The sequence below is a fragment of the Vidua macroura genome, chromosome 8, assembly GCF_024509145.1.
Source record: "Vidua macroura isolate BioBank_ID:100142 chromosome 8, ASM2450914v1, whole genome shotgun sequence".
NCBI classification, from domain to species: Eukaryota; Metazoa; Chordata; class Aves; order Passeriformes; family Viduidae; genus Vidua; species Vidua macroura.
Window position 1 is genome coordinate 20,788,994 of NC_071578.1, and position 25,552 is coordinate 20,814,545.

The 25,552-nt window shown below is 41.9% G+C and overlaps 2 protein-coding genes across 3 annotated transcripts in view; one reads left to right on the top strand and one right to left on the bottom strand.

Annotated features, from left to right (window-relative positions):
* The window catches only part of NDST2 (N-deacetylase and N-sulfotransferase 2), a 131,217-nt gene extending 107,834 nt beyond the window's left edge, over nt 1-23,383 (bottom strand). Inside the window, exon 1 of one of the 2 annotated variants that reach the window (XM_053983437.1) lies at nt 23,295-23,383. The gene's annotated coding sequence lies outside the window, so the exon portion shown is untranslated. Of the gene's footprint in view, nt 1-17,078; nt 17,139-23,294 lie in introns of those variants that run through there. The other variant, XM_053983440.1, reaches the window with a different exon arrangement.
* Nucleotides 22,719-23,696, top strand: LOC128810418 (basic proline-rich protein-like). The gene has a single exon (XM_053983222.1). It carries the CDS (start codon nt 22,719-22,721, stop codon nt 23,694-23,696), a length of 978 nt encoding a protein of 325 aa, XP_053839197.1.
* The last annotated feature ends 1,856 nt before the right edge of the window (nt 23,697-25,552 follow it).

Below are 25,552 nucleotides of genomic sequence, written 5' to 3' on the forward strand. Positions count from 1 at the left end.
ACCACACAGTAATTATGACCTAAAAATGTCACCTACTGTAAAAAACGGGAAACAGTATTTTATCACCAAATTGATGAGAAAACTTTGTATCATTTGTTTCAACTATATTGTCACTTCTATTTACATTACAGCACACACCAAAAGGCTTCAGCCAAGGTTAGCTTCATTGCATATTATGTATCTACACAGCTGCCCTTTTTACAAGGGCATGTAGTAATAGGACTTGGAGGAATGGCTTTAAACTGAAAGAAGGCAGGTTTCATTTAGGAAGAAATTCTTTACTATGAGGGTGGTGGGGCACAGCAATACATGATCCAGAGAAGCTGCAGATGCCCCATCCTGGAAGTATTAAAGTCAGGTTGGATTGGCTTTGAGCAACCTGGGCTAGTGGAGAGGTCCCCGGTCATGGCAGGAGGGCTAGTAAGGTCTCTTCTAACCAAAACCACTATGATTCTAACAGTATCTGTATATGCAATCAGATTTCTGTATGCCTAACAAAAGACAGATGCTGTACCACATCCTTTTCAAAAGAAATAGATACAGCACACAAACAGAAGTTTTATCCAAATTTTACACAAACAGAACTGAGACAGCAATGAAGTGAACTACCAAAGTTCACATGAAAAGCAGAGCAAGAAGCCTAGATCCAATTTTCTAATCACAGTTACAAGCTCATTAACCACAAAGCAATCCTCCTCTCCTCTCCCTTATCACCAAACAATACACATGGATGACGCTCGCTCACGCCTAATGCACGTTCACAGTAACAGTGGTGGTCGAACAACATGCAACGATTCTCCAAAAGAAAGCAGGAAATATTTTCTTTCTTTACCATCCTGCATTTAGGAAGCCAACATCACTATTTTCATTCTTCCTTCTCCTAAGTTCATGCCAGTTCATACCAAAGGCTACACAAGCAGGGTTTAAGCAAAGAGCTCATTTCACAACTGAAGGAAACAAGGAACTCTGTGACTACAGTCCACCTCCAGCAGCTGGTTGTTAAATCAGGAGAACTAAAAAATTGCTTTAGTTTCTTCACACTAAAAACTACAGTACGATGGAGTGCTACACTAGAACAGCTGGAAAGAGAAAAATCACACCTTAAGTTAGAGTGCAGACTTTAAGAAATAAAGGAGTAACTGAAAAAAAAGCAAGCCAGCCATAGACATTTTCATGTACACTTGAAAAAAAGCATGCAAAACCAGCTAAGAGTGTATCAGAAGTAAGTATATGTTTTTATGAAGAAAATCAGAAATGCTGCAGGAAATGATGGAAAAGCAAAGAGCTAAACCAGAAGCTAGGTTAGAAAGGGACATCTCCTCAGAGCCTTAACAAATCTATCACAAGACCTGAGGGAGATGTTAAAAAACAAGGAGTTTTGTAGCATTTTTAATACTCTTTTATGTGACACAGTGCATATATTTACAAAGAAGAGTAATGCAGTATGCAGAAACTAAAAATACATTTGCATACCGAAAAAAGTTCAGGAGACACAATAGCGTTTGATCAGACACACAAAGGTAACAGACCACAGAAGGGTACAAATGATGTGAGAAAAACTGATAAGGGTATATTTCAAAGAACAGGGAAGAAACCACAGAGAAAGAGCTGGCAGAAAATATCACACAGGTCACACTTGCAGCTTATTGAAAAGCCTAATGCAGCATTAGAGCAAAGCACAGTCTGCAACAAGCAAGCAAAAGAGGCAAGTACCAATATGCATAGTGGGCACATAGGAAAAACATATAACTGGGTACTTCTATGACCTATTTTGTTCTCTTCATATTAACGATATCTTTCTAATCACTTTATGTTTGTATCCAGGCAACAGGACCAACCATGCCTGTAAGAGATCATGATACTATTAATATATCTGGGGCAGATGACAAATTTTTACAGAGGCAGTGAAGAATTCCAGGCCTCATTTCCCCACTAACTGGAAAAAAACTGCCCCCAAATCCAAAAACCATCCTACTCACCCCTCAGATTATACACTCTGCTGCAATACAGCAGCAAACTACTCCCATTATGTGAATTATCATACAATAAGCACCAGTTCCACTTCTATTATGTGATATAATTACTTGCAGAGGATGGAAAAGTATTGGCAAAAGTAGCAAGAAATAGGTAATTGAGACAATTCATGAACTTCTCAACCTGCTCTCCAGCACATCTGCAGAATCCTAAGGAAAAGGAGGACCATGAGCCAGATGAACTTTGTTGCTGCCATGAACCTGATCTGCTATCCAGCCTTCTCACCTTTAAGTGAGAGAATTACAGCTCTTGTCCTCATCCTGTATCTCTTGCAGAGCTTTCAACCTTGCAACATCAGAATGATTTACAGAAGACTCCTCCCAGCATGCAAACAGTCAAAGGCAATGGGATTTTCTGGCTCATGGCAGAAAGAGTAGCACACCGACCTCTGCTAAATACAGTATTCATCCCCTCTCTCCAAAAGAAATGCCTGTATGCTATTAATACCACAAGATGAAACTCAGCTGTATAAATAAAACCCCTCATTTCAGCTAAGTCTTCGTCATCTCTCTGGCATCCACCACTGTCTCTTCACAACAAAACTCTTGGGAGGACCTACAGTGCAGGGTTTTTTGCTCAAGTACATTGGACAGGAATGCAAGCCTGGTTTTATTATCTCCTCTTGCCAACTTAACATTTATGAACAACTAGGTTGCAATTAAGGAAAAAACACATCAAAGCCCAAAGTTCTGTAGCAAGTACTTGAGTAAGTATCTGCAATTCAGCACGGTTTAAAATGGAAACGTACTGTCTGGAAGTCAAGGGGACACTGCATGCTCTTTCAAGAGACTCTCTGACATGCTGGATGACCTCAAGTACATCACTTATCTTTCCCACATTAAAAAATATCTCCTTAAATGACCTTACTAGGTAGCTCACTTTGAGAATTAAAAAATAAATACACTGTAAATCCTCCTATTATTATTACTGCTGTTACTATGGGGGCTGGAACTGTTGTCAGTGAGCAGGCAGGACATAATTTAATTTTCTTTAAATATTTATTATGCGACAGCATATTCATCTGTTTAACATTCACTATATTTAGTTTCTGTCTTAAAAACAGAAGGAAATAAAATACCAGCTTTTGACTTTCACTTCCACATATCCTTTCCAGCCTCATATGCACTAATACATGGCCAATATCCTTTCAGCTGTAGTATCCAAGAATCAGTTGAAAGTATCCTTTCAACTGTAGTATCCATAGCAAAACAGAAAGAATTTCAATCTTGGATGAAAATAATTCCAACCACAAATTTATTTTCCAAGATTAAAAAAAAAAAGAGAATTTCTAGTTTTAGCAGTATATATTTTGACTTCAGCATTGAGAAAGCAAAAGAGGATATGAAAGAAAATAGTGGGACAAGAAGACATAGATGGCAATAAAGCACTGTGCAGAATATGCTAAAAGAGGAGAGACATAAAATATCACAGATATATCTACAAAATAGTAACTTTTCAATAGCATTAGTTTCTCTCCAGTGGATTATAATAAAAAATGTCATTCTTAAGTAACAGCTGTTACACAAAGGTGCCTTTGGCATCTAAATGTATTCTGTTTGGACTCTTCTACAAGAAGTCTCCTCTTTTCCCTGTTTGCACTGTGTAATTCCAGCAGTCTGTATACAAAAATCTTTTAACATGTCAAACCACTAGGACTTTGAAATAATACAAGTCAAGGCGGTAGAAAAGAATCTAAACTAATCAACACACATGGAATGAATTTTTAAGTAAGGAAAAGGAAACACTAGAAAACATCAATTAAAATGCACTCATCCCATTTTATGCTTTCCCATTCCCTTATCTACTATTCCAAGGCTGAGACCATGAACCCATCCTAAAACACCTCAGTTCCTGGCAGCAGCACACCTTACCCAGTCCTGGTCCACCACTGCAATTCCAACACACAGAGCTCAGCCCTTACTGGGAATACGCCCTAATTTTCTAGGGCTATTTATAAACTGTGATAGCACATCAGGTCAGTCATGCCTGTCTGAGAGGCCAGTATCTGACATCACAACAGAAAAGGGCACAGAGCTCAAGCCAAGAAACTCCGGCATAAAGGTGAAAAAGCATAAGCCAGACACACACATGCAGAAGATGCCCAAAACTATAATGCATGTATTGTTTTAAACAGTTTCTCTTCAGATCTTCTATTGCTGACAATAGAAGCAACATCTTCCTGTTTTTATACAGCCAAAAGATAACATGCTGTAATGGTAGTACACTGGTGTCATTAATTTACTAGCAGTTTATGATTGAATGGATAGCAAACAACAACTCCCATATACAGTACCAGTAATTTGACCTTCAACTACAGATGTGACCTTCTGGTCATAAACTGTAGTTTCCAAATACACAAAGCAAATGATTTTTTTAAAGACTGTGACTAATAAACCAGTAAGGATCTGAATATTACCTTTTCACCCCCTAAAAAAAAAAAACCAAAGAGAAGCCTAATCATTTAGGAGAGGTAGAAACTGCTTTGGAAATACTTTTGTGTTTGTGACCAGCACAGAAACTGCCCACTTACAAGTCACACTCCTGTGGAGCAAGGGTTGAGCACTGGCACAGGCCTGTAACCTTTCCTCAGTTTCCAAACAAGGACAAAGGTTTAGACAAACACAACAGCACATAGACGTCTGTGTAAAATGAGCTAACACTGGACTTGGTTTAAATTGAACATGGTGGGAGAATAAGTTGAAGACGTGCCATTGCCTGTTCCATCCAAATAACAACTAGGTCTACTCTCTGTTATAGTTGTATTCCATGTTACAGTTCTTGAGCACATCACAAAAAGGGGAAAACCACATCCCCTTGAACTACATTTTTTCTCAATCCTGTCAAAACTCTGCATTTATTTTTAGTGTTAATCTGCAATGCAGAAACATTTCTACCAAATATTTTATCACCAGTGTAATAATCTGAATTTAACACCTTGTTTTAAATGGGACATTTGTAATTGCTTTGTGATCTGAAAAGAATCATAGCTATTTAAAACACTTGAAAAATACAGGACATAAGAAACACATTCTGAATTTGGCCTAAAACTCATTCACATTGGTTCCTACAACCTGTACTGTCCAGCCCCAGGTATTTCAAAGACTAGCAGAAGAAAGCCTTGAAGACAAATTTGCAAAATAGGAATATGGAAAAGTAGTCGTTCTTATTAGTGTTTATACTTATGGATATCTTGAGCTCAAGGAAGCTGTCCAGAAGACCTTAAAAATGTTTTCTTTTGCAGGATTTGTCTATATAACTGACACATAAATATCAGATTACTTTTGACTATACACATTTTTAACCTCAATGATGTAGTGTAGCAATACATTCCACACACTAATTTGTGTACTGAATGGAATACATTTCCTTTGGCCAGAACTGAATTTGTCATTTCCTAGTATAATTGACAGTCTCCCTTTCTGATGACAGCACTGTGTCTCTAACTAAGCCACTACTTCAAACAAAAAATCGTCAATATCCCTTTTAAAAGATCTTTTTTACAGAGAAAGAATTTCACAAATAGAAATGACTCTGAAATCACAGTAATTAATAAAGATGCTGCAATCAGTATGAAAGATACTGACAATGCATGCACTGCACATTCTCTGCCTACGTTTCTCAACAGCAGGATTACCCTTCATGTGCCCCTGCACTAAGGCTTGAAGGGCAGAGCTCAGAGCACCTTCCTCACAGCTTAACACCCAGGCCCAGGAACAACAGGACCAGCAATACCATTATCTCAAGGAGTTATGATAAATACAAAGCTTTCTGAACATGTCAGCACAGCTGTGGTATACCAGAAAGATTGATGCCTCCCTTGATGGTTGGAACAGCTGTATGAATTAGCCATTCACTGGACTGCTGCTCTTTTGAACTTGCCTTTATATGAGACTCCTACCTGCAGAATTTGAAGCAGCTGGTGTCCTCATGATGCCGTTTTCTAAAAATCTGAGGTAGCACATACAAAATCAGCCAAACAACACATAAAAATTGTGATTACTCAACTAAGTGACAGAAAGAAAGAAATACAATGAACAACCTACTTGAGATTCCAATACAGTAATTTGATCTCTTAATCCACCACAAACTGTTAGAACAGCTAAGTTCATTTTCTTATATTTTTCACTGTCATGAACTGAATCTTCTGTCCTGATCTGGCCAGAACTACTTACAGCAGCAAAAGCCAAACCTCATCAGTGTCCTGGTTGGCTTCCTCTCCATCATCTGAAAACATGGACAGGAACTGTGTGACCCTCTCCCCCATTAAAAAGCCTCATATAGCCATTAATTCATCTTTTGCAATTAATGGTGTCCCTCAAATAGTTTAAATATCTTGCTATCCATCTTCAAAGGTACTTTTACTTGATTTCAGCTTTTCTTGTATTGACAATTCGAAAACATGGATGGATATCTAAGTACTGCTAAAGAGATCTAATATCTCCCTGATGTTAGCCATCAGGTTTTTACTTGGGTCAAATAATCTTTCCATTTATTAGAAGAACAATTCCAGATGATTCAACAGTTTTCAAAATATTAAAGGATGTGTCTGATAGGCCTAATGATGACATCACCACTAATTCTGAAATGACACAAGCTTATGCAATGGTTTTGAGTCATTTGATGCTGGCAATGACCAAGTAGAGATGACATTGTGCTTTTTAGATATACAAAAAAAAGGTCTCTTAGCACTTTAGAGAGAGGTTATGACAAAGAGTGTTCGGTCTGGATGAGCCAGAGACATTCAAAGTGTTCATACAACAAAATGTCAGTAAAACAGCATTTTTGGCACATTTATCTAATGCTAAGAAGTTAAATATAATAGATATTCACTGAGTTCATCCTTGTCAACAAAGGCTGTAAGTAAAGACACTTGACTCTTCCCTCTCTGACGCAGCAGACACAGATACTGTATGCAGATGTTATCCCTTTCACTGCACACATGCTTCCAGTGAATCTGTGACACAATTCAGACACACCTACTTGGAGAACCATCATTTCAGCAAGTCTTGTGAAAAAAGAAACAACAATACATAATCTACCCACAAACACTGAAAGGACAGAGATTTGTTGTGCAGATAAGCTACTGCTCTCCTGTTTCTCTCCTTCCATCATGGGAAACTCAGTTTAACTATTTCCAGAGTAATCTGTGCTCTACTGAATTCACCTGTTTTTACCTTTCCTTGAAATAGTACTGACAAACAACTAAAAATACTTCCTTGCAAATTAAAGAGTCAAGGAGCAGGTCATAGTAGATACCATGGGCACCTTCCACCAATGTATGTTATGCAGATTAAATAAAAGGCAAGAGCACTCCACAAAAAGTCCTTAAGCAAATGTTATTTTTCATTTGAGCCCAAATAATTACTTCTAGCACAGACAATCTACCGAGAACTTCAAAACACCTGAATTCGACACTGGGTGTGTGCAAAATGAAAAAGTCAATTACAAATAAAGATCTCATTTTAAAAACATTTTAAAAAGGACTTTTCTGCATTTATTTTCCCTCTTTTGCCTAAGTTTCTCTTCCAATCCTCAGCACCTTGCACAGTGAATTTGTCTTTTACTATAGAAAAGTGTAAGCAGCAACTTTTTCATTTTGAGTGCTGCTGAAGAGGTAGAGGAAGGCGACTGACTTGCTGTTTCTTTTTTTAAATCCATCAGCAAAGTCTGCGACTGTTCCCTGCCCCAACTTTCTGCTCTGGGAGATCTAGTGGCCACTCCACCATCAGCCCTCCTTCCATCCCTAAGGATGGGTGGCTAAGGGTAGGTGGTTCACAACCAGCCCTCAGAAATGAAGCCCACACCAGCCACGGGTAAGCAGGCAGTAACACCAGTGTTTGCTGCATCCTGTATTTCTTGTTCAATCTATAAAAGCTGACTACTCCAAATAAACAATTTCAACAAAGTTACCAAAGAGGCAGACACCTCAAAATTTGCATGCAGGTTGTCAGCAGGAGTGTTAAAATAAGGTGGCCTTGTAACAGCACAGAGGTGAAATATTATTTTTTAACATAGTGATCAACTTATTGTTAACTTCTCTAGTCTCTTCAATGTGAAGATCTGGATTTTAACTAGGTAGTATGAAAAATGGGTCTGCTTTAGTTATAGTGCTGATCACACATATTTTTGTTTAGAACTGCTTAAGAATTAAGTACCAGACCACAGGGACTGCTCAGCTACATCAAGTGTAAAACAAATGGGACTAATATAACCAAATACTCGGGTCTACAGAAAACCCAATAACTCCACTAAGAGCACCCAGATTCAAATACCTACATACATCAATTACAAATGAAGCAATTCTCCTGGAAAATAATGTTGAATTCTTAATGTAGAAAACAATAATAATAAAGTAGTAGTCTATTCCGTTCTAAAGGAAATTTTAAACAGTGCAACTAGTGAAATGACTTTCTGATAATTTGGCCCTAGGATGCAGAGAGCCATACCTCTCTGAACAACTGCCCCAGTCTTGAGTCTAAAAGGATTTCCTCTCATTCACTCACAATAACTTGTTTTGTCTAAAGACTTTGCATGTTAGTTGTTATGTTAGAATATATTTTGGAGCTGCACACCTCTTCACAGGCAACACAAATGCAAGGTGCTCAGAGATTTGGGCTGCTAGGAAACGGAGATTGATCAGGAAAGGGATCTGACCATCACTTATCCTACCATCTCTGGCATCTGCTCTCCCACTGTGGATTCCTGCCTGTCACCTGGCTGAGTTCCGTGGCCTAAAGAAACCACCTGTCCCACCCCATGTTATTCTTGCAGACTTTTTTTCCCTAGAGAAACAGGATAGAAAAAGAGGCTAGTTTGATAAGGTAAAAGAAAATACCCCATCTGGACAAGATGGCTGCAAAAGGAAATTGTTCACTCATAGCTCTATATTAAGTGTTTCACAGAATCACCCACCCTCAACCTCTCCACTTCCTAAACGTTCTTAGTTTATTTTTCTCCCCATATGCTAGCAAAGCCTCACTATCATTTAGGCCAAAACACTAATGCTGTTGTCAGAGAAGACCAAATGATAAAACAGAGGAAGTAATTCAAGGTACAATTTTTTTCCCAAATCATTATTCCCCAAAGACAGAGAAAAAAGTCTGAGCAAGCTCAGCTCCCAAGATTAGGTATTCAAATGTGTAAACAGCACATACCACTCTTAAACACCAGCAAGAAGTAATACACGCTTACTCACACTGTTGGATTCCAAAAGATCAATTAATACCAGAAGATAGAAAATAACACTCAATCTATAGCATGCTTTCATCCTTACAGTAATTACAATAAAGCACATATATATGGTAGAATTAAACAAGCACATTTTGAAAAATTAAATTTTCCCACTGTATTTTTATGACTTGTGCATGCTAGAACTTGTTTTATTTAAGAGGGACATACCAAAGCTGCTCAAACAAAATTAATTCTGATATGCTCTATCTTATGTTTGTCTTCACCACCTTCTGAATGTGGTAGTGTACATCCATACACATCTCTATGTGTGTCCCTCCTCCTGTCTACAATTTCCATGTTAAAGCAAAATCCTGAATGACAAACTCCACTACACAAGCATCCCACTGGTATCACACGGGCTGAGCAATCATCTGATAAACCACAGGGGCATCTTGAGCTAACTATAAGTTATAGCAACTTGTTAGATGTTGTAATCCTCTGGGAAAGGGTTTTCCCCCCCAGAGAGACCCCTGTAGCTGTAACTATGTTAGTTTAACCCTTCCTTCCTTTCTTGACCTAATTGGCTGAGAGCCAATTATCTTTTCCTGAGCAGGAGTCTAGATAAAGGCCCTGTTCTTCCTTGTTCACTCTCTTTCTCCCCTGGAAACCTTCGAGAATAAACGTCTTGGACTACATCGGGGGTTAGAGCCTCTTTTGGAATCTTTTGCCTTGACCCTGAAATATTTCCCCAAAGCCCTCTCAGATCTGGGCTAGTCTAGTAACTCTGAGGGGCTGCAGGGGTAATTATTTCAGCTGGCGCCCAATGTGGGGCTTTCAAGGTCCGGTTCATGTGACAGAGTCTTTCAAATTCGTGGCATTCATGTCCATGCAGTAACAAAAGGAAATCTATAGCAGCGCGGTTTTGAAATGTGGCTGTCTAGTAATTTCCTCGTCTTCTAGAAGAGAGCTGATGGCGGTGGACATCAGGTTTGCCTGTTTGACCACCCAGCACTCTAGATGGCCCAATTCACCTAGAGCTTTGGCTGCTGCGACCCATGGAAGGAACAGGGACACAGCAATTCTTTTTGACTTAGCCCAATGTTATAGGTGGTTGTTCTCAGGGTGGAAAAACTACAGAACTGAAGCAGCATTGCCAAAAGGTTTTAGGTATTCTCTGACAGCCAGGTCTTCAGATTCAGAGACCTAGATTCCATCCACAGCACAGGAAGATGCTACAAAGCTTTGTATCTACTTCTGCTATTTGTATCTCAGCTACTTCATCTTCCGTTCTCCTCCAAAACCTGTCTTTTCCATCTAACCCTTCTCACATTCCTCACACCACACTTGCTCATCCTCACTGGTCATCTGTCAATTCCCTAGCTAACATTTCTCTTTTGGCAACCCAAGCTGACAGATGCAGTATTTTCCATTTATCAGCACCCAAAAACCTAGTAGCACCTCAGCACACCTGCCATTTCTATGAACCCCATTAATATCCTCAAATCAGACTGAGATTAGCTCAGTTGATTGGGGTGTGACACTACTAACAACAAGGTTGCGATCCCTGTTCAAGCCATTCACTTAAGAGCTGGGTGCAATGATCCTTGTGGGTCCCTTCCAACTCAGTATTTTGTGGTTCTGCGATCCTTTTTCAAGAGCCATAGTTCCCACAACCTAGAAGCTTCAGCTTCCATCTTCCTTAACCATCAGTCTGTACGCTGGCCTGCTCCAGCTCACAATTCTGGGATGTCTCAGTACAGGAGCTCCCTCCTCTCCCCTCTGTAAAGAAACTGCAGAGTCCAGGCTACAGGACAGCTTCTCAGTTCTGGCATGGCTCCAGTGCTGACCATATCCAACAGGCATGGATCAGCAATCCAGGGGAACATCAGGCTCAGGCCCAGGCTCACACATACCCAGTGGTGTGGGCATCTTCAGCATCTCTAGCCAGCCCTACGAAGTCTTAACCATGCTAAAGATAGAGCTATTCTCTTGACATTGCATCTCTAAGTTAATTCTCATGGGAACACAAAAGAGTATTCTAGGTATAATGCCAATATTAGTAACCATATACTACATCTATTTTGTATATATACTTCTATTCTTTTTGATAGTCAGAACCACAGTAACAGATATTCATGTTTGCTATAGTTTATATTCACTATCTATATCAAGAAAAGATCCCAGCCTCCATACCAAGATTCTCTAGAGCAAAGACAAACTGGCCACACTGCTCAGTTAAATTACTATTTCTTATCCATCTACTTAAAAAAGAAAAAAAAATTACTTTTTCCCTGGAAAGCAAATTAAAAAATGGTGGTAAAGACTAAAACTACAGTAAAGTAGTTTTAGTCTGCAAACATTGCATGTACCAGCCCCCCAAAAAGACTCCATGATTCCATCATCTTCTGATATAAAATTATGTGACCTAGGGCTGAAGCTGACTCACTCAATTTACAAACACTTTCAATACTGTTACCTGTTGCTGAAAACTAAGCTGGAAGTTTTCCAAGGCAAAGGTAATGTGTGTTATACACTATGAAAACACACTGTGTAATTGAATAAATGTTTATCATTACTTTCTTGCTGTAAAGAAGAAATAAAACAAAGTACAAAAGCCAAAGAGAATCTCATTTTCTCTTTTTCCAATTTGCATACCTGTGTTGGGAGAGTCTTTTGAGAGCCAGTTGAGATCCAGTGGCCAACCAGCACAAGTTATTTAATTGTGATGAGCAACGTGATATGGTGTGATAACAACAGCTCAGAAGGCTGGGAAATAGCACTTGGTGAAAATCAATAGAAGCTGCTAAGAGCAGAATCTTCACAGATATACAGACATCACAGATTTCTCTACCTTAGATCTCATAGTAACAGAAGAAAAACATCATAGTGGACTCTTTAAACAGTGCAATCAGGAAGCACTCTTACAGAAACTGCCACGTCAGGTATCACAACTGGGTGGCAACTGGTTTGTAATCTCTGGCACAGGGCCCTCCAGTCCCAGAACTATTCAGAAAAATAGCAGCTGGCACACAAAGATCAGAAATGTCAATATTGATTAAAATTACATTCCAATGTCAAAATTTTAAAGCCACATGAAATTTTCAGACTGCTGGACCTTGGGGGAAAAGAAGCAAAGCTGGTTTTCCAAAAAGGTTTCTGATCTCCTGGAAAGTACAAATTGGTAATGCTGTAAAAGCCAATATTGCAGCAAGAATGAAGTCTGCCTACTGCAGGTGCTCTCAACCTCACCACAGACACCCCCCCTTTTCCTACAAACCATCTGAGTGCAAATGCTCAGAAGAACAGGGCTTAACTCGAATTCTTAACAGGGTGACACACTTCACTGGAGTTAGAAGTAGATGAATATGGTAGAGATAATCTTATGACTGCCTGGCTCTTGGAAGGGCCAGGGGGCTCTGATGAATGTATTTATTGCTGTAATCTTGAGCCAAATGCCTAAGGGTGACTGCTACATCAAATCCTCTAAAGCTTGAGAAAACAGATAATCCATTGTTTAAAGATTTTAACTAAAAAAGACCAAGGTTGCAAAGCCTCAGGCAGAAAGAACAATGAAACACTAGACAGGAGAACACTTTGCATTAGTTTGCTGCCCACATACTGCTGTGCTTTGCACATTATACAAGAAACAGCAGCAACTGGACCTTCATATTATGAAAGAGCTTTTACTGAAGAAGGAAAAGGGGATTCCTCTGCCCAGTCTTATAGCTACCTGCTCCCAGATGCACTATACACCAAAGGTTTTAAACCCTAGCAGTGATTAGTTATGCCCAGTATGAGCTACATTATACAGGCACAGAATTTTTACAGCACTTGGCACTGGCAATGAATAAAAGGCCTCAAGCTGAATACTTAATATTGTACCACTCAAAAAAGTCAGTAGTCATGTACAACCTCTGCAGCTAGTACATTCAAAGCATGACTATGCTGTGGTAGCCATGTAATGGCAATGCTGACCTCGTGCAAGAAGCTTGCCAAGCCAAAAAATTGCATTGTATTACTTGCTCCCCAGGAGAGAGACAATATATCTGAGCGACTGTAACAGGGGAAAAAGTATTGCACTCACTGCTCTCAAGGACTGCTTCCTAGAATTTGTCATTTCCAAACCCAATAATAATTAACTAACATTTATAAGAATTTTTGTGCGACACTTTCTCATCACTGTTTAAGATGATCTTGGGTGACAGTGGTAGGACAGAGAATCTTCTCCACCAGCATTACCAACTCAAAGTTAGATTCAGATCAGTATTAGTCAAAACCCATTTCTCCTTTTTTCTTGTATTCCACACTGATTTCTGCGGTCTCAATGAAGCCAGCCTTACAAGCAGAAAAAAGGGATAAGAAGTCTCCTCACATTCACAGAATGAATTTCACTGCAGTAGCCAGCTTGTTCCCATAACTTTACATGAAACTCCCCCCCACATTTCTTCCTGCATCTCCTTCCTTTTCCTTCAAGACAGATGGAATCAAGCTAGGTAAGATTTTCTAAAAAGTATTACCTAAGGATAATTAATTTTATGAAATTTAAATTTTAAGACTTGAGTGTTATATCCTAATGTCTGTGTATACAAGGTCATTCTCACTTCATTTGGCTGAGAGCTCCCTCATGTTATTCTGGCTATCATGAAAGTCCTGGCATTTGTCTCACAAGCATTGCAACCACTTCCCCAGCTCTGTCAGCAGTTTCATAGCTACACTGGAAGACTCTCGTGGTAAAAGGTCATGACTGCAAATGAGGATGGAACTCCATAAAGCCCCAGGAAAAGTTACAGTATCCCAACAGAGAGGAGCTAGCAGAGACTGTGTAACACCAGTGTGAAAGAGATGCGAAGACAGAACAAAATGAGCAGCGCTCTCAACGCTCATTTTCAGGCTTGGTGTTACCCATCCCATCCCAGTAGATCAAGCATGAGGTTTCTAAATCACTAACCCATGAAAACTAAGTAACATCTGTATCCCCACCAAATGCTCTCTCCAGATAAAGCCTAATGACAGGGAAAACCAGAATCTTGCATTTGTGGTTTACGCCCTAGAGCTGCATGAAGATGTGTTTGGCTGTATTTCTATTCTTTCTGCATTTTTAGAAGTACTCAGTATACTTTAAGACCAAAGAGTTTACAGACATACCCTTCAAGAAAAGCCTTGCTTCCAGTGCAGCCACTGTATCAATTTCCACTGCCCTGTCTCCCAGCACTGCCTGGAGCTGATCTTCACCCTTGCACAGGATGCATTTCAGGAAGATATAATTGCAGGAAGGGGAAGGGGCCTGAGCACTCCCAACAATTTCAGTCCTCAAAGATCTGTCCAGAATAGTATCATGGGACAAACTGTGCAAGGTTGCTAGAAAAAAATTGTTGAGGAAAATACAGAAACATTGCTATTGTTTGTTTGGGTTTTTCATTGTTTGTTTTTGGTTTTTTTTTTTTTCCCCCAACAAGATATGGAAAAAAATCAAGCCCAAGATTAATTCCATAGAAACATAACTAGTTTTCTGACATAACATGTCATGTTGTTCTGGTAAATAGCACAGGACCATAAAGATAATACAGTACTGCTCATCAGAGAAGCTGGGAAGTCTTGGAGTAGATGCAAAAAAATAAAGTGCAGAACAGATGAAAAAAAAAAAAAAAAAAAAAAAAGCAGAACCTGTGAATTCAGGGCCTTGATCAAAATGACTACTTTGCTCTTCCTCAGGACCCATTTTCATCAGAAACTACTATTGCTATTACTTCTTCAATCTTACTCCTTACAAGAAATCAGCGATATAAAAATTAATCCAGTGTCCAATGAGAAGTGGAGAAGAACAGGCAGCAACAAAGGACTGCACTTACTGGCTCTCAGTCTCTGGGGCATGCTGCTTGTTTCAGAGTTTCTCATGACCACTGTTAGTTAAGGCTAACCTAGATTTAAAAACTTTGCTGGACTGATGCAGAGAGAAGTAGCACAAGACTCCTCTTCAGCTTACACCATGTGAAACCGTCCTGAGGTGACCATCTGGCATGTCTTTAGGTGGTCACTCCTCTCCTCCCAAGACAGCTGCCCTGGCATGCCATCAATTCATCTTATCCTCAAGGTACTCTGTGGTGTGCCACTGCAAGAGCATTTGAGCCTGACTGGGTTTTTTACTGATAAGTAACATTTTCCCTTCTGGAGAATGATAACATAGCAAAAAAGTAGGTTTGTTTTGTTCTGTTATTTTAATTTCCACATGAGTTTCCTGATCCTCTGTATCAGTTCTTGCACCAATACAGAGAAGCACCACTATAGAACTGGATTGCTTTTCTCAGTGGCAGTATCAGTTTAAATGCAACCAGAGGAATATGCTCAAAGGACATCTTCACGCTGCTTTCATTTAGCAATAGGAAAATGCTAGGACTAACATAAAAATAATTATACCATAGCTCTACTACATGCAGGAGTTAACAACCCCAGAGAAACCTTACATTCAACACCAACTGCAATTATGACAATTCCTGAAGACCAGTTTGCTCTTAACCTGCCCACATACACAACGCAATACCAAAAAGAACTTTCAAGCTCTGCCTGCTACCACAGGCACTGTAGCACCACGTGTGGTTAGTGAGGAATTTGTATTTATAAGTAATGCTGGGAAAGGCAAACATCAATATTTTGTTTGAGGCAAAGCAAGTTTTCCTGCAGAAAGCTTTGTGTTTATATGTTTATGTGGATCTTGGGCCATGGAAACACACCCTGTTCCATGCACAGTTACAGGATACTAAAATATAGATGCAAGCACATGATAACAGCACGTTTTCATGGTAGCCTTGACTCAGGAAAGTAGACTTATTCACATCATGCTTTGATACAATAGAATCAGAAAAAGGACCAGATCAGAAAAAGGAACATAAAGGAAGGATATGGATAGAAGTCTCCAGACAAAACTAAATCAGGAGACAGTGACAGATCTCTGCTTATGAGGAAGATGATTATGACTCAGCCATAAGTAAAGCACATGCACTCAGTATCACTGAATGAATCCAGAGCATTTAATTAAAAATAAAGACAATGAAACTACAAGTAACATTAAATGCATTATTTGCAACCAAAATGGGGGGCAGGGGAAAGCTGCGTGTTTCAGAGCTGTTCTGGACAATAGATCAGCCATGGAGAGTAGCAATTTATGCCAGGCTTCAGTGCTGAAATGAATCTGCCTCTTCACAACTGCTGGACTGGGCCAGGATCCCACTGTATCCCACTGAAAAAGCAGGTTTAACACTACAATAGTTCACATCGTTCTCCTGAAAGTGGATTCACACAGCTGATGAAACAGGGAGCTACAGCAGCCCTCTGTGTTGATCGATGCAGTGCCTACACTAGTTAGTCTGCTCTTTTAATACCTCTGCAGCCCTCAATAAAAGGACAGGCAGTTTTCCAACAGTTAGGTGATGATGATACCAGTTCTGTAGCTCCATTTCTGAGACAAAGGATAACACTTCAAACACATCTCTATACTTGAAACTGACCTACACACAGGTGATGTCCAGAAAAGAAACACAAATAAAACATGCGTGATGACAGATTCAAGAGGATGACATTTTAAGGGGTCAGGCAAAACACTAAACATTTCTCCACTGAAATTTCTGCCTTTAATTAAATTGCACAAGAGTTCCCAGTCTTGTTATGTTCCTTGTTCATCTTGGGCCGTTAAATATTAAGAGATATTCAACTTGCTGTGAAATTGCAATATTCATCTCAGTCATGCTATGTGCCACTGTGTTGGGCCACTCCAAAGCTGATCTCACCATTTGTTCAAAGTTAAGCTTCCAGGAGTGCAAAACCCAGACTATGCAGGAGACAAACTGGTCTCTTTACAGAAAAAAATCATTGGGCAGTACCTGACATTTTGACATTCTCCTCTCTTAGAGTCAACTACAATCTCTGCAGCTACATTTTGAATCAAAGACCCACCCAACGATTTGGTCTGACTTTTCTCTGGGATAGGCATGGCTGTCCAGGACCACAGTAAGGTCCTGGTTACCACTTACAATGGAATCCTGGCTGTTGAACAACTTAACCACGGAGGCTAGGGCAAAGACAATCAACAGCTGCAGAACAAGCTGTAACAGTCAGCACTTGCAAAAGTTTCAGAATAAAGTGTGAGTGGCACAGAATCCCCATTTCAGCATTAGCTTAAAAAGAAAAATGTACAGAAAAAACCTTCTGAATATGGGAAAGGTAGTTAAGATCAGAAGAGACAAATTTACATTCTTAATAGTGATTATATTAAAAATACTACACTGAAAAGCAGTCCAGGATTACAAGCAAGTTAGTTGTCACTCTGGAAAGTGTTCAACAGAGCTTCTGCTCAGATACTTATCCTGCTAACTTTCTCTACATCTGGAGTGACATTCTCAGTTTGTAATATATTCAATGGAAAAGCAAAAAAGAACTTCCAGCAACTGATTCACCTCAAAAAATGTGGACATCTACCTTAGGGTAGATTTAGAAATGAACAGTGCCCTAATATACCCTTAACAAGGGAACTTACAGTGCCCAGCTCGGATGTGGACACTTGAGCTGTATTTACATTCTATATTTTCACATGTAATCAGATGAGTCCAACTCTCATCATCCAAGAGAAGCCAGATCTGACTGCTTTAAAAGCCCTTTGTGATACAAAATTTTCCATTCACTCTAAAGCATCAGTAAAGCCTGAAGAGCTAATGCAAAGTCATTCAATAAGAGGTTCTTAAAACAAAAATAGACATTTGTAAATGTTCTGTGGTTCTTCTAACCTTTCTGAAGTAAATCTCAAGTTTCTCTGCTTTTCTAAATTGAGCTCTACTACTCACAATGTAGGACAGCTAAGGCCTATCATTCCACTGTTTCCTTTGAGGAATTAATACCAAAGTGATTGAAAATGTAAGAGTTAAGATCTGTTGAAGAGCTCTAAAAACCCACGTGCAAGCTCTGATTTTACTTCAGAAGTACTGCCAAGCAAATTAGCATTAATTAGAGACAAGCTTAAAGACCAATAAAATATTAGGCTAATGGAATCATCTGGAACTGTAAAACTAAATACGATCAAAGGAAAACAAGTTGCTCCATCACCTAATCTAACGGTCCTGACACAGGAGCCTCCCAACACAAACCACTCAGAGGAGTGTAATATTCTTGGAGAGCTCCTAACACAGAAGTGAAGGATGTAAAAGACTGGAGAAACAAAGGGAAGAGTAAGGACAGGGTTGTATGCTTTCAAAGAGACTGACCAGATGGCAGACCAGAACTGCAAAAAGAGATTAAGTAGGGATAAAATTGTCATTTTGCTGTCCCTCTTTACTCCTTCCCTCTTCCACCAGTTATGCCAACCCAGCTCCCAATCCAACAACTCAATCCAGAGAAAACACATACATCAATAAATAAATTCAGCAGTGATCCCTGGCTCTGGAGAGGGCTATGACTTCCTGGTATGCCATCTAACACATGCAACTTTATGACCTACTCTCTCCCCCACCGTGGAAACCCTCCCTGAGGAGGCATCCTCCTCTTGTGAGCTACTGTACTAGTGCAGTACAACTGTATCCCACACTCCCTCACCTCCATTCCACATTCAAAATGTGACAAAATGCTGTAGATGTTAAGTGCAGAGACACCCAAAGCACAGGGACTACCAGCACTAGGACCAGCACAAGCCTGTACACTAAGCAAAGGACAAAATGTATCTCTCCTACCTCCTTTGATGTATCTGTCTTCTACCTCCTTTGATTTTGGAGAAAAAAAATGAGTGTGGGTATCTGATTGAAGAAGAGGGCACTATCACAGAGTAAGTTAAGGTGGTAACATTTCAGCCTGAGAAGAGCTGCAAGCACTGTTGATACGCCACATCTGCAACCCCAGCAGGAAGAACAGCTGTGGTTACACACAGCTACAAACACATTTGGAAGAGACAGGTATTTCCTTCTTGGTGCTGCTAGTACATAAGTTAGTGCTGCATTAAGCTGTCTTTTTTTTTTTTTTTTTCCACTATTTATTTTCCTTGACAAACATAAAAGCAGGCTGAGTCTATATAGAGAGAACGTGTGACCATCCCTTCTCCTTGTTTGAAGAATTTGGGCAGCTTTAGAAAACAAGCAAACAGCAAATCCCACTTCTGTGAAAACAGATCTTGTTACACTGCCCAGCATAAGCCACAAATATTTTGAGAAGGTTCAAACTGCACTTACAATCTTACCAAAACCCTCACATTCACTGCTAAATCAGTTAGCTTACTAAAAAATATTAGAGCAGGCAAGAATGTGATGGAGGGTAGCTTCCTGGTGCATAAGATTAATTCATCACTCATGTCTAGAGAGTTCTACTGCATTTTTAACAGAGCACATATGGACTGAGTCTAGTGATCTATATAATTTCCTTTCAGGATACGGGTCTATATCGAAAAACAGTCCCCCCCAAACAGCAACTGCCAGAGGACAAAGACCTTCAAAAATCATTATGCAGGAAGAAGAGGTAGGGCTCTCATCTGTCCACTCCACTAGATCTTTCAGTGATGATTTAAGACATAAGTGTGCTCCACAGCTCTACTGGAGATTCCTGCTTCCACGAGCAGGATCAGCAAAGCAAAAGGTCTGTCTGTACCTTCACTGATGCACCATACAGTCTGCCATCTCCAACAGCTGAAGCAGAGGCACATGGTCCCTTCTGATTTTACTGTAGTGAGAAAATTGCCAGTGTAAAAGCAGAGAGTACAGCTCAAAAAAAGAAAAAAGCCAGACTTTTGAGACTTTCACAGCTGATGTCAGAGCAGCCAGCAATCAGGCAGGAGCTGCACAGCACGTGGTGCCTGCAGACTGTGCTGTTACAGGCCAGAGGTGAAGTGCCTCAGCGCAGGCATAACGAAATACAGAGTTTCACCTCTTCGTATTATCTTCAATTAACCAAAGCAACTGTGTTCAGCAAAGTCACAGGGAATTTTCTAAAGACAGCTAATGTTGCTTTGGGCCTTCTAAAAATACGCTCCCAGTACTTGCCTTTCACCACTCCTGTGCTGCTCAAAGCCCGTCATCAGAAAACAGCAGCAGCTTGGATGTATTTGCCTTGAAACAAAGAGATTGGAAAGCCAGCTAGAAAGGAAAAAATTGAACTCAAAGACCCCTGCACCAGCAAAGCAAAAATAAGACTAGAGAAGCAGAGAGAGCAAACAGGAGCATTCATCCCAATTATCTCCAGAATCCAGGACAAACCCTGCACTCATGCCCAGTGTCGCCACCACTGACTGTGTGCTGCTGCTGCAGCATCACTGCCTTACACCCACAAACTCCACTGCAGCTGCCTGTTGAGCTGGAAACTTGATAAACTGCAAAGGTTGATGACAGCCAGAGGCTGCTCCCTTGTCTATAAAATATCCTGTAATAAATTACATTACAGATTGGGGAAAAGGAATTCAGAAGAGTGAGAATTAAAACACAACCTTATGAGAGTTAAATGAGACCAATTAAAGGAGATTTGCTACGAGTGCTGAGGGATTTTGACCTGAGCTGTAATCAGGGATGGATATGCATTCCTTTAAAAGAGGAAAATGAGCAAGAGATCATGTGTAAACAACTCTGCCAATTAAAATGAAATGGATTATCTTATCTGTGCAGCTCTGCTCAGAGAATCACCACATACTCCAGATATACCATGGAGAGATCTGAGACAGTCATTCAGTCCTCTGAAACAAGGCTCAGTGATGGGGAGATAGGCTGTGGTTCAGGACACATTGAAATCTTAGCTGCATTTGGTTATTTCCCCTTCCCCCATTTTTAAAAAAAACAAACAAACGTGGAATTACAAATGTAAATACAAAAGTAGGCTCAAGCTATATTTACCAGGCCCCTACATGAATTCTGATGCAGATCAGACTGAAGGTTAGGCACAATAGTGAAACATGCTTTATGCAAAATCCATGCAGCAGATCCCACCATCACTGCACTACTAGATGCTGCTGGAGACACAGCTTGCCCAGGCACACGCTCACATCCTGATAAACAATTGCACATATTATACCATACCTCAAAACACTGACCCTCAATTTTTCTGTATCACAATCTCATTTTGTTGCCAGACTGGCACCCTCTCTCCATTCTGACATCCAGTCTGAGGACCCATACCCAAAAGCAAAAGTCATTTCTGCAACTGGAGCAAAAAATTTGATATGGACAGATGTACCACTACTCCTGCTCTGTGTCCTTGCTCTCAGCTCATTCTGAGCTGTACCTTTTTTGAACATTCCAGCTCTTCATAGTTCATATATACATGCAAAAATGCAGTTTTACAAAGACTGAAATACTGAAACAGAGGAAGAGAAGACCCATTACAAAACCATGTTCAAGAAGCAACAAGGAAAACACTACCATGTGCTTAGAGGAGAACAAAAACTAAAAGGGAAGAACAAAGAAAGAGAGGAATTTGGGATAAGAAAGAAAAATTTAAGCAGCAGCAATTGAACAAGATAAGAACTGTAAGAGATACGTACTTGTTCACTGATGCTGACAGCAGAAAGTTTTTAGACCATTTTCTGCTGGTTGCCAGACTTAAGCACAGAGATTTTCCACTGGCTCAAAACTGGTCTACTGGAGTCTGGCTGTTTTTGGAACCAACAATCTCAACACACCACAATCACTTTTGTGCAGGGTGAAGAACAAACTAAAATGCCTTTCTGTGTCCATTCTGTCAGCAGATCAGTGATCTCAGTGCCATGAAAACAGCTGCACTGAGAGGCCCAATGAAGAAACACTGCACAAACCCACTGTGGACCGAGCGCCTCAGGTGTCTTTGTGGAGCAGCTCTACAGGGCTTGGCTTTGGGATCACTCTCCAGGTGCAGAGCCAGCTCACATGGGCAATACCAGCACATGTAGGCACCCAGGCCAACGAACTCTTGAGGCTGATACTAAGCTTCTAATTTTTTCTGGCTCTTCGTGTGTTTTTGTACACAATGTGTCCCTCCATACCGCCATCATCCAAAATTTCCCAGCCCAATTACCAAAGATAATTGACTGTACATAACCTGACCAATTCATCAGAAGTTTCTAGTTTACCTCTCCCACAAAGGACGAAGTTACATTTCCTAATGAGAAATGCACATACAATTAACAACTCTGAATATTTATTTGGCAAAATTGGTCACAAAGGATCCCAGCGTGGAGTAGTGTAACTTGTGGCTGAATTCAGAGGTCTGACATTTGCCCACTTCTAATTCAGGCAACACAGTTTACTCACTCTTGCATAAGCAAACAGGGACGTCTCATGCTTTTATTTATCACTTTACCTCTGCAAAAATGTTTTAACAACTAAAATATGATTAGAAATACTACAGGAACGATTCCTCACGTTCCATTAGGCTTTCTCTATGTAATGTTTGTTGTGTCTTTATAATATCACAACTGTATCCACGGTTGGCCTGCTCTGAGAGCAGCCCCCAGAGAGCAGCGTGTGCAGCACGGGCAGTGCAGCCGCAGCCTCGCCACGGGGACAGAGCATCCCCTGCCCCGGTGCATGCCGACTACTTGGGCGCCGGTCCCGCCGTACTCGGCAACCTCGCCGCCCGCAACACGACGCCGTGGGGTCAACAAAGCTGGAGTGAGGCCGGGAGCGCAGCTCCTGCCCAGGATCCCGCTCGCCGCCGGCGGCCGGAGCACAGGGGGATCCGAGGGGAGGCAGCCACGATGGGGCAGGGGCTGCCGCTCCCAGCCGCGTGTCGGGGGCCCAGCATCCGACAAAAGCAGCCGGGCAGGGCTGCGAAACCTTCGGCCCCGGGCACGGCCGGCAACAGAGCTCCGTGCTGGGGCACGGGCCCCCCCCGGAGTGGGCTCCCGGCGGGGTCCCCCGGCCGCACAGGTGGCTCCGGGGCGGGGGGCAGCGCCCTCCGCACCGCCCGCCCCGGCCCGGCCCCCCCCGCCTCCTCCCACGCTCCGGCCGCCCCTCACAGACCGCCCCCACCCGTGCCCATCGCCCCCGGCCGGCACAACTTCCCCCGGCCCCGCCAGCGCCGCTCGCTCAGCCCCGCCGCCCTCCGAGCCGGACCGGGCTGGGCCGCCACCACCGCGCTGCCCTCCTCGTCCTCCACCTCACCTGCCGCAAGGAGCCCCCGCCGAGCGGGCAGGGCACGGGTCCCGGAGGGACAGCGGACGGGCGTCCCCCGGCGCCGCGAGCAGCGCTCAGGCCGGTCGCGGCCCGCCGGCTCCGGGGCGCTGCGCGTCCGTCCGGCCGCTGGGGGAGCCGCCGCCGCCGCGCCGCCCGGCCGCCATCTTCCGCGGGGAGGGAGGGACGGAGCGAGGGAGGGGCGCGGGGCCCCGCCCGCCGGGGAGGGCTCGGGCCGGGGTCCCGCAGCCCGGCCGCGCCCCGCGCTCAAACACGGGCCGGGCGCTGCCCCGCGGCCGCGGGGACCGGCGCTGCCCGGCACGGTCGCGGCCGCCGCGCTCCCGGCAGCGCGGAGGGCGTGGGATGCCCAGGAAAGCAGTAGGTAGGGATTGACACTGCTGTGACATCGCCGGCAGCAGCCGCCCGAGAAACACAAACACGCACGGTGCAATTTGCTACGTTAAAGAGGTGGAGGAAATTGTAGTAGGAAGCCAGAATGGGATGTGAAGCCACATCACAGAAACATTCTCGGGAGGCTGGAGGAGTGGACAGTAGTCCAGGAGTGCTATTACACAGCTTTTGGATCTGCTGTGGAGAAAGAACCCACCGTGCTGCAGAGAGCAAACGTTTGGGACAGGTTAACACGACTGGGACCTGGAGCAGTCAAAAGAGACAGAAGAAAAGGGAAAGCAAAGGGAAAGCAGGTGCTCAGGGAATAAGGCCTCATGTCGGCAAAGTACTGCTTCCCATCCTGCTGTCAGAGGATCGCTGGCACCTTGTGAATAACTCTCAGAAAACCCTCAAAAAGGCAATGCAATATGTAGATTTGCTGTATAGGAACCTGCTCCTCTATTGAAAAGTTTAAAAAGCTCAAAAGTCATGGTTTATGGACACATTTATAGAGGGTTTTTAATCTTCAGCTAACCAATTTGCATCTGAAGCACTGACCAGACTTCTGCAAGCCTGTTAAGCCCATGTCAGCAGGTGAATCAAATAACTGAAGAAAAGCAGACTAAGCTATGAGCAATCATATCTTAGCACGCTTCAAAAGCCCGTTCTGCCTCTGGCTGACAGCACCCCCCCCTCAGCAGAGGTGGATGAGGCAGCTGCTCCCACCACCTGCAGTCCCATCGCACAGGTCTGTGCTGCCAAAATAACCAGCAGCACATATTTTAACACAGGATTGCATTTCTGTTGAGTTAATCCAAACACGTGCCACAGTGCTCGAATCAGATTAATATCGTCCCCCTGCCTGCAGCTGTCCCAAAGCTAGGGTGGCAGCAACAGGTGATGCCCAGTCTACCACAGACCTTGCACTTTCCAAAACAGCTGATCAAATCTGAGCCAACAGAGGCACTATGTGGCAACTCAGAACTTTGTGTCATGTGTTTGTAGCATTTATCATCCAGCACTACATTCTGTGAAATGGGATTTACCATTTCAAAGTACAAATTGATAGTCTGGTAAAAGAAAAAAAACAACAACAAAAAAAAAAAAAGAAATAAAACAAAAAAAAAAAAAAAAAGAAAAAGAAAAAAAAATTTCTTCCTCAGTCCATCAGTCCAACCTATCTCAGTTACAGTGAGGAAGGGAAATCAGTGACAGAAGGGTATGTTGTACACTATAGTTTGCTATACAGGTGCAAGAGTATCAGCTTAAAACTCTAGTTAAATGTGCCATAGAAGAAACTACCCCAAAATATTCCCCATCTCTCCAAACCCTTCCTCAAACCACCAGCACAGAATTCACCTGCTTTCCTTCTCATTTGACCACAAAACAAGTCTCCATCCTACTGTCCTCCCTGCCTTTCTAGCTACCTCATATGTAACTTCCTCTACTCACTTGCAAGACACCTTCAACCCCATCTTGCATCTCCACTCTCTTCCTCACACTCCAAACCACTCTGAGTGCTTGGTTCTATGATGCCCATCTTCCAGGCTATCACATTGCTCTGTGCCTACCTCACTTAGCATGTGCTATCCCTGGCAACATTGCACTTCACTGAAGCAATTTCTCTTTCTTAAGGTCACATAAACCATCTTTCTCTGGATGTTCCATTTAATGGCTCAGGCCTGTTTCTTCCCAAAGGGAAAGTCAAAGTAGAAGATTAAATGTCTTGCTGTTTCTGTGGAGGATCAATATAGTCTTTGTAATAGGTATGGAAGATTTTTACTGATATTGTAACAGATTACAAGGTGTTAAAACTTGCTAACTTACCATATATAAAACAATTTCAGCATTAATACTGT